Source organism: Elephas maximus, chromosome 18 (genome assembly GCF_024166365.1).
Source record: "Elephas maximus indicus isolate mEleMax1 chromosome 18, mEleMax1 primary haplotype, whole genome shotgun sequence".
NCBI classification, from domain to species: Eukaryota; Metazoa; Chordata; class Mammalia; order Proboscidea; family Elephantidae; genus Elephas; species Elephas maximus.
In genome coordinates, this window is record NC_064836.1 from 20,567,714 (window position 1) to 20,583,249 (window position 15,536).

At 49.5% G+C, this 15,536-nt stretch overlaps 2 protein-coding genes across 6 annotated transcripts in view; one reads left to right on the forward strand and one right to left on the reverse strand.

Annotated features, from left to right (window-relative positions):
- The window catches only part of CAMK1G (calcium/calmodulin dependent protein kinase IG), a 37,730-nt gene extending 24,753 nt beyond the window's left edge, over positions 1-12,977 (forward strand). For both annotated transcript variants that reach the window (XM_049857992.1, XM_049857991.1), the window contains 10 exons: positions 2,251-2,325; positions 4,599-4,737; positions 5,589-5,712; positions 7,081-7,156; positions 8,166-8,278; positions 9,029-9,107; positions 11,309-11,396; positions 11,647-12,071; positions 12,627-12,754; positions 12,915-12,977. In XM_049857992.1, coding sequence (XP_049713949.1) covers positions 2,251-2,325; positions 4,599-4,737; positions 5,589-5,712; positions 7,081-7,156; positions 8,166-8,278; positions 9,029-9,107; positions 11,309-11,396; positions 11,647-12,071; positions 12,627-12,717 — 1,210 coding nt within the window. In that variant the 3' untranslated portion in view covers positions 12,718-12,754; positions 12,915-12,977. The remainder of the gene's footprint in view (positions 1-2,250; positions 2,326-4,598; positions 4,738-5,588; positions 5,713-7,080; positions 7,157-8,165; positions 8,279-9,028; positions 9,108-11,308; positions 11,397-11,646; positions 12,072-12,626; positions 12,755-12,914) is intronic.
- A 1,756-nt stretch (positions 12,978-14,733) lies between these two features.
- LAMB3 (laminin subunit beta 3) overlaps positions 14,734-15,536 on the reverse strand; it is a 102,771-nt gene continuing 101,968 nt past the window's right edge. For all 4 annotated transcript variants that reach the window (XM_049857917.1, XM_049857916.1, XM_049857915.1 and 1 more), the window contains one exon: positions 14,734-15,259. In XM_049857917.1, the coding sequence (XP_049713874.1) occupies positions 15,123-15,259 (137 nt within the window). In that variant the 3' untranslated portion in view covers positions 14,734-15,122. The remainder of the gene's footprint in view (positions 15,260-15,536) is intronic.

The following is a 15,536-nucleotide window of genomic DNA, read 5'->3' on the forward strand; positions in this document are numbered from 1 at the left end:
GGAATAGAGAGATTGTAAACTCATCGATAGCAGGGGCTATGGTGGTCTTTCTTATCATTGCATTCGTTTGCCAGTCCCTAAAAAAAAAAAAAAATTTTTTTTAATGTGGCAGATGCTCAATATTGGTTCAGTGAGCGATTGAATCAATGCATTAATGACAGCGTTGTCAGCTTCTAAGTGTAGTTGAATGCATCATGTAACTACTATGATATGTCTATATTTTTAAAAATACCTTAAAGATGATAATAGCTACTATTGATTACATATTTACTATTCCCCAGATACTATACATGCACTTTATATACATTATATCTTTTAATCCTGAGATAACTTTATGACAAAGGTGCTGTTTACAGACAAGGAAACCAAGGCATAGGAGATTTAAGTAAGCCAGCCAAAGTTACCCAGTTAGTAAGCACCTTGGCCAGATCTGACCCCAGGCCTACCTGACTCAGTCTAAATTCTGAATCCCTGTGCTTGCAGCCGTGAGTAAAAATGCCTAGAGACTTTCCTTCTGAAAAAACATTCACAAAATTGTTGTTGGAAAAGCCAAGCCTCTCAACTAATATGGCTATCTTGCTGCTTCAGCCTCTAGTAATCTCAGACACAGGTAGTCCAGGGCAGGCTTTTTGGACTGCTACACTACTACATTTTGGACCAGATAATTCTTTTGTGTGTGTATTGTAGGGTGTGTAGCAGAATCCCTGGCCTCCACACAATAGATGTCAATAACACTCCCTCAGTCATGACAAGAAAATGTCTCCAGACATTGCCAAACATCCTCTGGGGGGCACAACAGCCTCTAGTTGAGGATCACTGATTTAAGGTCTTTTGTTTTCCACAGAACAGACTCCAAAAATGATGTTACTCCTCACAGTCTCCCAGAATAATGATGTTGTAACATTTTCTCCATGATTAACCATCAAGAGATTTGTTCTTGTTGTTAATTGCCATTGAGTCACCTTTGACTCACGGTGACTGTCTTAGTTATCTAGTGCTGCTATAACAGAAACACCACAAGTGGATGGCTTCAACAAACAGAAGTTTATTCTCTCACAGTCTAGTAGGCTAGAAGTCCAAATTCAGGGTATCAGCTCCAGGAGAAGGCTCTCTCTCTCTGTCAACTCTGGAGAAAGGTCTTGTCGTCAATCTTCACCTGGACTAGGAGTTTCTCAGCCCAGGGACCCTAGGTCCAAAGGACACACTTTTCTCCTGTCACTACTTTCTTGATGGTATGAGGTCTGCCCATTTCTCTGCTGACTTCTGTCTTTTACATCTCAAAGGAGATTGTCTTAAAACACAACCTAATCCTGTAGACTGTGTCCTGCCTCATTAACATAACTGCCACTAATCCCATCTCATTAACATCATAGAGATAGGATTTACAACACAGAGGAAAATCACATCGGATGACAAAATGGTGGACAATTACACAATACTGGGAGTCATGGCCTAGCCAAATTGATACACACATTTTTGGGGGACACAATTCAATTCCATGACAGTGAGCTTAGACAAAACAGAAAGAAACATTACCACGTCCTCTGCTATCTTCATGTTTGAGTCCATTGTTGATTGTTGCAGCTGTTGTGTCAATCCACCTCACGGAGGGTTTCCCTTGTTTCCTCTGACCCTCTACGTTACTAAATATAATGCCCTTTTCTCATGGTTAGTCTTTTTCATGATGTGTTTCAAAGTAAGCTAACTGAAGTCTCACCATCCTTGCCTTTAAGGAACATTATGGTTGTATTTCTTCTAAAAATGATTTGTTCATTCTTTTGGCAGCCTGTGGCATATTCAATATTCTTCACTAATCCAAACTTCTTCTGGTGTACTACACTGTTTTCATGCAGTGTTTCCGAAGAAGACCTCTGAAGGAGATAACCCATTTTATAGAATAATCTTTTGTTAGGTGCTCCCTCTGCCTTCCTCAGTTCTTCCAACTCTCTCTTGGTAAGGTTTAAGAAAATTCCTAAAATAACAGTAAAATGCATTACCCCTACGTTCAGCAGGATGATCAACATTTATTCGACGAGTATAGACTGAACACCACACTGGGAATCTTTTCTCTGGGATTATTGTTACAGCCTTCTTGTTATGAAGGCTTCACAAGGACTCAATCTTTCTAAACATTGTCACCAAAAGTCTCTCTCAGAAATAACAGTCCAGTTGGGCTGCTACCACATTATTTGTTTCGACAACCTGAATCTCAGATCTTTCACCAACCATAACACTTAGATTTTTTTCCAGGATCAAGCATGAAAACATTGTGACCCTGGAAGACATCTATGAGAGTACCACTCACTACTACCTGGTCATGCAGCTGTAAGTGAAAGGTGACCCACTACCTCTGCAAAGGTCCTGGCACAGGGGCTTGTAGAAGTTGGTGGGTGGTGAGGTAAGACTGATGATTGAAAGGCAGAATCAAGAATTAGTTCAAAGAGCTCTAAAATGCCAAGAATTTCTTTAGCTCAGGGCGCTTCTGGCCGTGGGAGTATTCTGCATGGGCTGAGGGGTAAAACTGTGGCTGATTATTGAGTTGGTATACACCAGTACAGCCTCACTGCTTATTAAAATAATTCCTACCCACCAGTAAATAGCTGTGTTTCCAGCCCATCCATGCTTCCCTGGTGCTCCAGCCCCTCCCCTGGGCCTTTCTGAACCTCTCCACAACCCACGAACTTCATGAAGGTGTACAGCCTGGCGCAGCAGAGGGCCTGCAGAACCTTTCTCTGGCACCATGCTTGCCCATCAAACTGGATGTTAAATTCTTTAATATCACTCCAGGGTAAAATTATTGTAGGAGTAGAAACCACAGTAGATAGATTGCAATTCAATACAAAGAAAGACTTTCTCAAAAGAGAGCCAACCAGGTTAAGAACAGGCTGTGATCATGTTTGTCTATCTGTAGGATAGAAACTGTGCCTCACTGGAAAGGTCTCTAGGTCACTGTCATGTCCAAACAAGAGTTCTGGTGGAGAACAGCACTTGTAGTGATTAGTAGGGCTCCTGAGGGCCCAGCCTTGGCTCAGACACTTCTATTTATGAAGTACATACACACATACACTCACTCTCTCACACACTCAAACCATATACTCACACACTCTCTCACACACACACTTATACACACAGGACTCCACAATCTCAGCGTGGCTGGACGCAGTGTGGTTTTTTGACTTTACAGGCTGATCCCTCGTATCCCTCTAACACTCTGAAACTTTAATGAGCTAACCCAGGTCTAAGCGGCCTATTATTTCCAGGCTCAGTGAAGGCAAGTAACAGGCAGTCAAGGGAACAGAGTGAATCGAGGTGGGGTGGGCCCAGAGCAGCACTAACAAGTGAGCAGGGGCCATGGGTGGTCTTAATGAGGCGGGCTCAGCAGGATTAGCATGTGGTCTGTCAGGTCAGACGGCGAAGGGCAGGTGGAGAGGTAGAGGGCAGGTTTGGAAGTCACTGAGGGCTGCCAAGCCTCCTAGAGCATCACCTTCAGGACTCAGTCTGCTGAGAGTCAGGAAGGCACAGTTGTGGATAAAGACAGTCTTCCTTGTGGGCCTCTGGCTCCTACAGCAGAGTGGGATGATATGCGTTTTGGTGGAAGAAGTAACGCTTGCTTGTTACTGCTCTGTACTGTTGCATGCAGCATTCACATCTAATGTCTATGGGTCCCCACTGATTCCCAATCAACTTACAGCATTGGATTTAATGTCATGGACAGCAGGAAGGGGGGCTAGGATGGTGAGGGGATTGGGAACCCTGACTGAAGTAGTCTGGGAATATTTATCCTGGATAAGCAAAGGTCTTAGGAGAATATTTCACTGTCTTCAAATACTTGAAAATATTCACGTGTAAAAATGGTCATTCTGTATGGCCCCAACTGTGGACTTGGTATCTGCTATTGTATTTTTTTTTTTTTTTATTGTATTAGAAGCTACAGGGAGTCATATTTTAATGTAATATATAGAAAGATTAAGAGGCTGCCAAAAGAGAAAACAGTCTGTCTTCGGAGGCAGTGAATTCTCTGTCACTGAGGTGTTCTAGTGTTGGTTGGAAAACTTCTTGGCAAAAAAATAGTATAGATGGTATTCATGGGACTGATGGGGGTCAGAGCTGATCTTTAGGCTGCCCTGAGTCCTGCGATAGCATACCATTTGCAAAATACCCCTACAGTCCCCACCCCCCTAATTCCAGTTTTTAGTATCACAATTTTCAAAAATTAGGAAAGAAATCCTGGCAAAAGCAAAGTTAGTCTCATTTGCCCACCTTCTCTTTCCCGGTCTGCCCAGATTTCAGTCTTCCCTCACCTTTTCATCATGGTTTCCTATGTCCTAGTCTAGGAAGGAAAGTAGCTAAGAGAAGTGTTCTCACTAAGGAATTAGGGCTTCTTGTGCGCTCCCAAACGGGGACATTTGCATTTTAAAGGGAGTTTCCGGGGAGAGGTCAATGCTTGGCCCAAAGAGATGACTCCACAGTGATAGTAGCCCTCCCTGTACCCTTGAATCACAGTCCATGCGCACTTGCCCATGGCTACAGAGAAACACCTTCCTAGTTCCTTTGACCTGAAATAAGAACTGGATTCCTGCTTGCCCTTGTGCCCACAGTGTTTCTGGAGGGGAGCTCTTTGACCGGATCCTGGAGCGGGGCGTCTACACAGAAAAGGATGCCAGCCTGGTGATCCAGCAGGTCTTGTCAGCAGTGAAATACCTCCATGAGAATGGCATTGTGCACAGAGATTTAAAGGTGCCAGATGGGACTCCTCTGATGGAAAACTGATGATGGCTTTTCAGGAAGCCGCATGCAGCATGGGAAGTCTAAACTCTTCAAAATAAAATGGTTGGACCAGCTGATTCCTGAGACCCTTTCCCCTTTAGATTCCTTAAACGAATCTTGGGTGATCGAACAATTATTACAGATTTGCACCTCAGCCTTTTCCTGAACTAGTCACTATGCCTCCAACAGTTAGTATATAATCCACACATATCTTGCACCCAGCCACAATCAAAATCAAACACAACAAATACTTATTGAAGGTCTATATTGCACCAGGTACCAAACTTTGGAGAGATCAGAGATGGTTAACCAAGTGTTGTTGTTGTTGTTGTTGGGTGAGGCCAATTCAATTCCAACTCATAGTGACCTCAATTGTGACAGAGTAGAACTGCCACATAGGGTTATCTTGGCTGTAATCTTTATAGAAGCAGATCACCAGGTCTTTCTCCCATGGAGCTGCCAAGTGGGTTTGAACCACCAACCTTTAGGTTAGCAGCTAAACTCTTAACAATTGCACCACCAAAGCACCTTAACCAAATGTTAGTTACCTTAAAAAACTAACGGTCCCAGGGTACTTGGGGGTAAGGAGAAGGAGGGGTTGGGAATGAACGAGATGGGGACATAAATCACCATAAGGTGAAATAAAGTCAGGAAAGGGTGCAGATAGGAGCAAGGAGGGAATAATGAGGGAAGATGAACCTGGCCTTGAAGTCAGACACCTAGGGCTTGGCATCCTGAGAAATTATAGATCAGGGGAAGGAAGGAGATGTGTGTTTCGGTGATTATATCCTGCTCTGCATGATATTTCTCTTCCATCACAGCCTGAAAACCTGCTGTACCTCACCCCTGAGGAGAATTCTAAGATCATGATCACAGACTTTGGTCTGTCCAAGATGGAACAGAGCGGTGTCATGTCCACTGCCTGTGGGACTCCAGGCTATGTGGGTGAGCCTGGGAACAGGAGGGAGGTTGACCAATTGGCTACATGCCACCACGTAGATGTCACTCAATCACAGACAGGGGTGGTTGTGAGGAGACAGGGTTCAATTCAGGGGCAATCCAGGTAGAGTATTCACTTACAAGGCACAGCCAGTCTTTCTATTTCTGAAACCATACTACTGCTCCCAAATCCTGCATCTTTAAAGCTAGCCTAACCCTGAGTTCCTTCCCACAGCCCTGCCTATACTTTGGCTCTCACTTCTGCAGACAGACTTCCTGGTTCTTCTCCCCAGCTGAACCAGGGGCAAAGACAAGGTCACAGCCCTCTCTCTTTGTTTCCTTTCTGGAGGAGAGTTTGGTCCGGAACTGTTAGGAGCCCAGAAGCAGAGGATATTGAGGTTGGGCCTAATGTACCCAAATGTGGGTCCTCAAATATATACCCAGGAAAGCACCCTGGGAAACAGGCAGGGGTAGGGCCTCCTGTGTGAATAGCCCTGTAGGCTTCCACGACCCCCCAAAAGGTGAGAATGGGCAGGATACCAGGTGAGATACTTCCCCCTCACACACACACCCATTGCCATCAAGTCCATAATCACTCTTAGCCAAGCATTATCTGGTTGAGCTTGGGGAGTGGGAGACAGGGTCCAGACTCAAAAGAAAAAATCTCCTGTCTCCCAAAAAGAGAGATTGACCACTCACCAGAAGATACTGAGTGCCACTGGGTACAAAGCCCTGGTCTCTGGGATAAATACAGAAGTCAGCTCTCTACTGCCAGGAGGGACCTGATCCGATGAGGAATGCAGGGCTTCTGCTTTTATGGTGCTCTCAGTCTGATGGGGCAGACTCAGAACCACCTCAGAAAGTACCCAGAGTCTGGTTGGGAGACATACTACCTGCCCTTCAGGAGCTCCTGACCTAATAGGGAGACTCAGCATCTGCCTTCAGGGAACTCCCAGTCTGGTGAGAGAGAGACACCCCAACACTGGAAATCTCCCAGTCTGAAGTGGGAGACACAGCCACTCCTCTGGTGACCCCTCATCTGAGGAGGGAGACACGAGCCCTGCCTTCAGAGAATACCCAGTCTGATGGGGGAGACATAAACCTGGAGATCTCAAGTCTGATAGGGGAGTCATAGTCCCTGGCATGAGGACCTCCCAGTGTGATGGCGAAATTACAGACTCTCTTCTCAGGAAGATTTAGTCTGGTGGGGGGGTGACACAGCCTCTTCCCTCGAGGAGTTTTCATTCTCCTAGGAACAATACCAACCCCATGGCTGCCCTAATCCTTTTCTCTAAGCCCTGACTGACCTTCGGCCCCACCCTATAGCCCTCTCCTCTTGTCCCCAGCCATGACTCTGTCTTTGGTTTGCTGCAGCTCCAGAAGTGTTGGCTCAGAAACCCTACAGCAAGGCTGTGGATTGCTGGTCCATTGGCGTCATCACCTACATTCTGTGAGTAGAAGCATTGGCTCAGCGCCTGAGAAATCTTAGAGCCTGCCCACCCCTTCTCTTCCCTTCCCTGTCTCAGCTCCCCAAGCAGCACCCACCTCCAGAGCATGTGCTTGTGGTGTGTGTACGCACACGCGGGCTGACACATGAGCAGAGCCCCGAAGGTCCCTCTATCCTGCTGCCCACCAGATTATAAAACCAGAGCTCAGCGTGAGCCCTCTGTTCAAGGACCTGGCCTCCTTCTTCTGCAGCCCACCTGCACTTACTGTACGTGAATGTGCTGAGTCCCACTCCATGGACACGGCAGTGAAAAGGAGAGAGGCTGAGCCAGGCTCTGAAGCCAGGTGGACCCAATGTTCCAACATTTCAGCTTCCTCTCCTGTGACATTAGCCAAGGCAAAACCACGGCCTGGATGAAGTCTGTCAGGCCTCTCCAAACATTCCCGGCCTCTTCCTTTCCAACCTGCCCTTCCTTCTTCCCTGCTATCCCTCCCTGCCTTTAGCAAACTGCTGTGAGGAAAATACCTGCTTTTCACTGCTTACTCTTAGTGTGGGTTCAGCTCTCAATTTCCTCAGTTTGTGTTCATTAATGACTCTCACTCCTTCACTTTTTTCAACGAATATACATTGACTGTCTACTCTGTGCCCATGACTGGGACAGGTGCTAACGATTACAGCAGTGAACAAAACAGAATAAAGAAGATCTCTGCCCTCATGAAACTTACATTCAAGTGGACATTCTACCATCTTTCTTAAAGATATTTTACACATCATCCACGTACAGGCAGAGGTGGGAGACAGGGGCCTTCCAGGGCTGTCTGTTCCAAGTCCCGGCTTCTGCATAAGAACTTTATGGGGACTGTGTCATTCCTGAGTCTGAAGCAGATCCATCTCCTGGTCCAACCTCTGGTCTGGGACCTCACTGCCTGCCTGCAAAATCTGAGGGGAGGGGTGCGAAGCCCAGGGAGGGAAGGATGGTTCACCAGCACTTCTTCATCCTGTTCCACTGCAGGCTGTGTGGGTATCCCCCTTTCTACGAAGAAACTGAGTCTAAGCTTTTTGAGAAAATCAAGGAGGGCTACTATGAGTTTGAGTCTCCATTCTGGGATGACATCTCTGAGTCAGGTAAGCCCAGCGGGTGTAAAGAACAAGATAACAGGCTCAAGGCAAAGCTGCCAAGAGAAGAGAGTCTAACAAAGGCTGACAGCCTAGCTTTTGAGAGTCCCTGGGCGTTTCATAGAGCAGGCTGCCAAGGCAAGTGGAGAAATCTTCATCAGGTTCTAAGGCCAGTTAAATCCTTTGTGTCTGAGGCTCATGCTTTTGTTTTCCTAAAGGCAGAACCACAGGATGCCTGGTAAAGGGGAGGGGGGCAGTTTAGATGAGAGGCGCCAAAGACAAAGCCAGGCAGAGGGGAATGTTCTAGGTAGGACTGGCAAAACCAAGTGGTTAGATGCCAAGTCCCAAGAACATGCAATGTACACGCATGCTAGGAGGCAATCAATACAGCACATGCATGTTGGTTGGGCCTGTTAAGTGGAGAGCAGAGCTGGAACCAGCCTCACACGTGGGCCCCATCTCTGTGCAAATGCACGCACGTGTGGTGTGCAGACACACCGGTGCCTCGTGATGAGGGTGGCTCTGCAGGGCTGTGTGGGCGAGTGAGGCAACTTAGAGCCTCTCTTCCTTGGTGGCTTATAGTGGGCTGTTGTGAGGTGGTTTGGATTTTTTTTCTCTCTCTCTTTTGAGAACTTAAAATTGTTTCTGTGGAAGATTAGCTAGAGATGCATTTGCTGCCACCCCCACCAGCCTGGAAGTGAATTTCCATCAATCACACAATGTGGTCCTTAGCTGTCTTCTCTCTGATTGCCCCCTCAGCCAAAGATTTCATTTGCCACTTGCTGGAGAAGGACCCAAGTGAGCGATACACCTGTGAGAAGGCCTTGAGGCACCCCTGGTGAGTGACCGCCTGCCTCCCCAAACCTTGCGGACTCCGTAGCACTGCAACCGTGAGCCTGCAGATGTTTACCAGGTCCAGGTGGAGATGCAACAGCAGTTCTTGGAGCAGGTTCTGACCTGAGGTTGCAGCTGAGCCTTCCAATCAAGCACAGGAGGACGCTGTCAGCAGCACTGTGTGTTAGCCCCCAAACCAAACTCAGTTACCCCATAAGGTATCCAAGGCTGTAAATCTCTTAGGAAGCAGACTGCCACATCTTTCTCCATGGACCCAGTGGTGGTTTAGAACCGCTGACCTTTTGGTTAGCAGTCGAGCGCTTAACCACTGTTCCACCAGGGCCCCTATATTGGCCCCACAGGGGCAATTCTCTGTAGTAGTTCCTCAGAGGCACCTAAGAATAAGTGACTCTGCCCTTTCTTTCCAAAAAAAGCTAAACCCATTGCTATTGAGTCAATTCCAACTCAAAGCAACCCTATAGGACAGGGTAGAACTGCCCCGCAGGGTTTCCAAGGCTGTGATCTTTACGGAAGCAGACTGCCACATCTTCCTCTTGCAGAGCAGCTGGTGGATTCGAACCGCTGACTTTTTGGTTTGCAGCCAAGTGCTTAACCACTACACCACCAGAGCTCCTTGGTCCTCTCCCTATGAGCTTCATTTTACTCTGTGCTCAAAACGTGTACCACGTGAAGTGATTTAAGATCACGAAATATCCAATTGGTAAAGCCACTCTGCTGCTCAAGAATTTACAATAGCTCCCCACTTCCTGCCATAACAAGCCTAAATTCCTTTGCCTTTCCAGGCTTTTCTCAATATGGCCTCATGCTTTATCTCTAACCTCAATTTCCAGCAGATAGGACTAAGAGCTATACTTATCTCCCTGCCTTCCCTAACTATACCTTGGGTCATGCCATCTTCACCATCGTGGCTGTCCTGTCTCTTGCTCTGTCTCTCACATCCTTCGGGATCCAGGTCAGTCTCTGTTCCTTCCCAGAAGCCGCGACTCCTGCAGTCTGCGCAGACCTCCCCACGCCCAAGTTCCTACCGCTGTCTTTACTCAGTGCACAGCTACCATGAAGTGCTCTTGTTTATGGGATGAAACAACCCCACATCTGGACTGTAAGCTCCCAGGGATCAGGGTCCACAGTCCTTAATTCTCTGGGCCCCTTAGTGGCTAGCCCACTGCTGTGCACATGGCAGGTGCCTGTGGAACACTCAGAGATGAGTGAATAAGAAGGGGCAGGAGGAAACCCGGGTGGTGTAGTGGTTAAGTGCTACGGCTGCTAATCAAGAGGTCAGCAGTTCAAAACTGCCAGGCTCTCCTTGGAAACTCTATGGGGCAGTTCTACTCTGTCCTATAGGGTTGCTATGAGTCGAAATTGACTTGACAGCCGTGGGTTTGGTTTGGGTTTTTGGAAGGAGATACAGACCCCTGGTGGAGCAGCAGTTAAGAGCTTGGCTGTTAACCAAAAGGTTGGCGATTCATATCCACCAGCCACTCCTTAAAAATGATAGCAACGGGTTTGGTTTTTTGTTTTCTTTAGAGGACAGGGAGCACTGGTAGCAAAATGACTAAGTGCTTGGCTGCTAACCAAAAGGTTGGTGATTCACACTCATCCAGCCACTTCACTGGAGAAAGACCCAGCAATCTGCTCCCATAAAGATTACAGGCAGATGGCACCTAACGATAGCAACAAGGGGGCAGGGAAAGTGCACCCAGTGTCTGAGGGCCTGATTGAGGAAGGCTTCCAGGAGGAAGTGGGTTCCCAGCCAAGCTTTGAGCTAAAGGATGATGCCATCCCAAGTGCCCTCTAGAGCAGGGTTGGTGAACTTTTTCTGTAAAGGGCCAGAGAGTCAATGTTTTAGGCTTTGCTGGCTGTATGGTCACTGTCACAACTGCTTAGCTCTGTTGCTGCAGCGCAAAAGCAGCCACAGATGACGGGAATGAACAGGCGTGCCTGTGCCCCAGTAACTTGCCAGCCTGGTTTAAAGCAAGTTCTTGTTTTTGCCAAAGCAAAAGCCCGCTATGACCTGCCCCAGGGGACAGAGGACCCCTGGTTCCAGCCTTTTCCTGCTGTGGGCCACCTTTCTCCTGGGGCATTCCACCTGGCTTTAACCTGGACCTGAGGGCACCACCCCCTGCCCACCTCCAGCTGCATTTCTATAGCCACCCTCCAGTCAGGTGTTCCCTCCTGCCTCCACAGGATTGATGGGAACACAGCCCTCCACTGGGACATCTACCCGTCAGTCAGCCTCCAAATCCAGAAGAACTTTGCCAAGAGCAAGTGGAGGGTGAGTCACCCTCTCCGGGGGGGGGAAGGGGCGGCTCTGGGCCCCTGGAGGCTGGACTGGGCAGAGGCGGGCACAGGCTTTCCTTGGGACTTCTCTGTAGACTGGACCTCAGCAGACACTGGTGCTCCCTGGGCCCTCTCTGGAATGAGAAGACGGCACACTGGTTTCAGGAGGGCACAGGGCAAGGGAGAGCTTGAGCCCATGGCCCTGGGAGGCTGAAGCAGCGAGATCTGGTGGTGTGTTTCCTTAGCAAGCCTTCAATGCGGCCGCCGTGGTACACCACATGAGAAAGCTGCACATGAACCTGCACAGCCCTTTGGTCCGCCCAGAGGTGGACAGCAGGCTGCCTGTCACTCAAGTCCTGGAAGCCTCTAGGCCCTGTTCCCCCGAGATCACCATCACCGAGGCACCCGCCCTGGACCAGAGTGTTGCCCTCCCAGCCCTGACCCGGCTGCCCTGCCAGCAGAGCCCCTGTCCCACTGCCCCTGGAGGCAGGTCCCTCAACTGCCTGGTCAACGGCTCCCTCCGCATCAGCAGCAGCCTGGTGCCCATGCAGCAGGGACCCCTGGCCGTGGGGCCGTGTGGCTGCTGCGCCAGCTGCCTGAGCCTCAGGAGCAAAGGGAAGTCCTCCTACTGCTCTGAGCCCACGCTCCTGAGAAAGGCCAACAGAAAACAGTGAGTATTTTCAGCCAGAACTGGAGGCTCAGCCCAGCTCAGCCTGGGTCTAAAAGAACTCAGGCAACAGGACTGAAAGGGATTAAAAAGGGCCCCACCCACTCAGAACCAGTTCTATAGGGTAGGAAGAGCTCTGGGTCAGGCATCAGGGAACATGCTCCTAGCCCTGTCCCTACCACTCACTAGCTGTGTCGCATTGACCAGTCAGTGAAAGTCTGTTTCTGGTTTGCTCATCTGTAAAATGGGTTAGTCGGCTTTCACTTACCCACTCAGCCAGCTGAATAGAGGCACTGGTTCAGAGGAGCTGCAGACGCTGTTCACACCCACAAAAACCCTAAAGTAATGGGTGCATATGACCTGTAAGCGCTAGGTTCCCTGAGACCTGGGTGTCTGGGGGCTGGGAGGGATGCTTGCTTGTCTTTTTTGCAGGGTATTGTACTTTCTGAACCCCATAAAGGCAGAATTTAGTAGATGCCACAGGCACAGAGAATGACAACCCCCCAGCTCTGTTTTCTCTTCAAATACATCAAATCTGCTGCTTCACCTCCTTTCCAGGCATTTCAAATCAGAAGTCATGGTGCCAGTGAAAACCAGTGGCAGCTCCCACTGCCGGGCTGGGCAGACTGGGGTCTGTCTCATTATGTGATCCCTGGAGCCTCTGCTTGTGCCACTGGAGTTTTCAGGTGAGGAGACCAGAGGCAGGAGGGCCGAAGGCCAGGGCTGAGTGTGGGGCAGGGGGGAGGCCCTGGGGAGAGCAGACCCACCCCAGAGTCTAAATGATGGGGTCTGAGGGGAACAAGAGGTAGCAGCCCCACCCTCACCCTGAGCCCCTTTCCTTCACAGGGAAGACGTAGACTCTTCTGCCCATCCTAATCTGGCACCTGCCCTGCAGAGGGAGGAAGGGGGAGCAAGTGGAGTGGGGCCTGGCAGGAACGTTTTCTGGTCAGAGTGCCCGACTGCAGCCACGCAGGGGCAGGCCCTCAGAGGTGTCCTCAGAATGAGCCCCGCGGTATGAGGCTGTGAGGAAGCTGTGGGCAGGAGGAGCGGCTTCACTGGCCCCCAGGTCTCCCTGACCTGCCTGCTCTGTGCCCCCGACCCTACGTGCTGTGGCTCTGTGCAGTGTGCCTAGATAACTCTTGCTGGGTCTGTGTCATTTGTCATGAAAAGCTTAGTGGGCTGGCCAGGCTGCCACCTCCAAGCAAAGCCATATGGAGCATCTCCCATCTCCCTGCTCTGTATACACTCGCCCTGCCGCTGCAGCCTTATCCTCATGGCCAGAGTGGCTCCTAACATAGACGCCTGCTCGTCTGCATGAACACTGACAGCTCCCCGGTCTGCCTGCGGCTCTCCAAGTTCTTATCCTGAACCCCAGGACTAGTTCCCACCTGATGTGACACAAGGCAGCCGATTCCCCGGCACATTCTGAACCACCTCCCTTCCAGCCCCAATCTAAAGGCAATCTCACATCCTCCACGGTGAAACAGAAAGAAATGCAGCCTAGGGATCTTAGGAAAACTATCCTGGCCCAGCCCCCTTCATGCATACCCAGCTGAGTACAAACCAGAGCTGATAAATTTCCACCAGTGACTCTAACCCTGCCCCTGTGGCCATCTCTCCTGGAAAGCCAGGCACAGCATTCTCATTCCCCCCATTTCCCTGCCCCTCCAGCCTCGCCAGCTTCATGCTCAGTGTTGTGCTCAATAAAATGGACATATTTTTCTCTATGAGGCTTCATTTGGTTCTTTCCAAAGTCAGAAGAAACTCAAGACTTGTGAGCCTGAGTGGAGTATTAAAAATTGTGTGGAGAGTTTGGGGTCAGGTAGAAACTGACAATCATGGCTGATGTGCGTTGAGAGTGTAGAGTGTAGCTGGTGGCTAGTACACCAATACCTGAGTTACACATATTAACTCATTTACTCCTCATAGCAACCCTTGGGGGCAGGTTCTGTTGGAGACCAAGCTGTCTGGCTCCAGCATCCATTCTTTGGGTTACTGTACTAAATGAGCATGAGTTCGAGGCCCAGCTCTGCCCTGACCTGCCAGATCTGTGGCCTTGGCTGTTACTTTACCTTTCATGCCTTGGTTCCCTCTCTTGTCAAATGGGGATAACAGTGCCACCTATAGCACGAGATGACATAGGCGACGTGCCTAACATAGTGCTCAACAGATAGTTAATATAACTAATATTGGTAAAGAAGTGAGTGCAGAGAAAACGCCTAGGACAGTGCCTGGGACACGGTTAGCACACAATTTTCATGTCATTTCCATATCCTCTGACCCCCCCCACCCCCCACCACACACACGTATCTGTTTAGAGCTTCCCTTTGAGCTCCCAAGAGACATAGCTTCTAGCCCCAGTCCTGTGTCCAAGGAGCTGTGTGAATTTTGATACTGCTTCTCTGATTCCTACCATCATCTGTAAAGGGGAAGCCGGATAACTTTCAAAGGTGGAAACTGCTTGTCCTGTCTCTCAAGGATCAAATCCATCAGGTCTTAGGGCAAAGGGGTCCATCTCCAAGCCAACCTAAGTCTGGGTGATGGGCAAATTGGACTGAGCAGAGTAGGGTAGTCTATGCTTCATACCCCCCACCTTGAGCTCAAATAAAGGAGCCCTCCAGGAACTGGGTTTGTTCCAGGAACCCTGATGGAGGCAGAACAATGGCTTACTCAATGGAGAGAGACCATCTTCCCTCATTGAGCCTCCAGGCTCCTTTCCAAAGATTTTTATTGGACTTTTCATTTGTACATCATTTGTGGTTAAGTTTCTGTACTGGTCCAGAATTCAGCCTCAAAGAAGGAAGAGGGGAGGTGGAGGGACGTTGCCCAGCTCAGCTCCCTCCCCTTGAGAAATCCCAGTTGCAAAGGCAGGGCTACCTCCACCTCTGTCCCTCCAATGGAGTTGTTCCCTCCATTCAGGCTCAGCTGCAGCCCAGGGACACCCCGGCTGGGCTTCAGGCTGAAAAAATGTCTCCTAGAGCTGGAAAGCATTCCAACTCAATTTCCAAAAGCAAAGGGGGCAGATAAGCAGGGCCCGGGGCTGGAAGCAGAGCATCACTTGCAGGTGGCGTAGTAAAGCACGCGCTCATTGATGTGGTCTCGGATCTGCTCCACATGCTTCTCCAGCCCCGTCAGGGCTGCAGAGCGAAGAAGGATGGCCTGGCTCCCCCGCAGCAGCTCCGACTCCATGTCTGGGGACAGATGGAACAGCAGGGTAGAAGGGAGAGCTGACGGGACAACCAAAGCCTCCGAACCCTTCCTTCTCCTCCCACCTCGAGGCTACATGTTCAGGAGATATAGTCTCTAGGGCAGTCTGGCCCGTAAGCTAATGACTGTGACCACATGCAAAATGGCCTCTCCAGCCCATGCCTCTCTTCAAGCCACCATCCAACTCTTAAAGGAATGCAGCAGGTGCCAGACCCAGGAGGCCCTAGTGCCCAATTATTCCCTTGCCCCCACTCTGGGCTC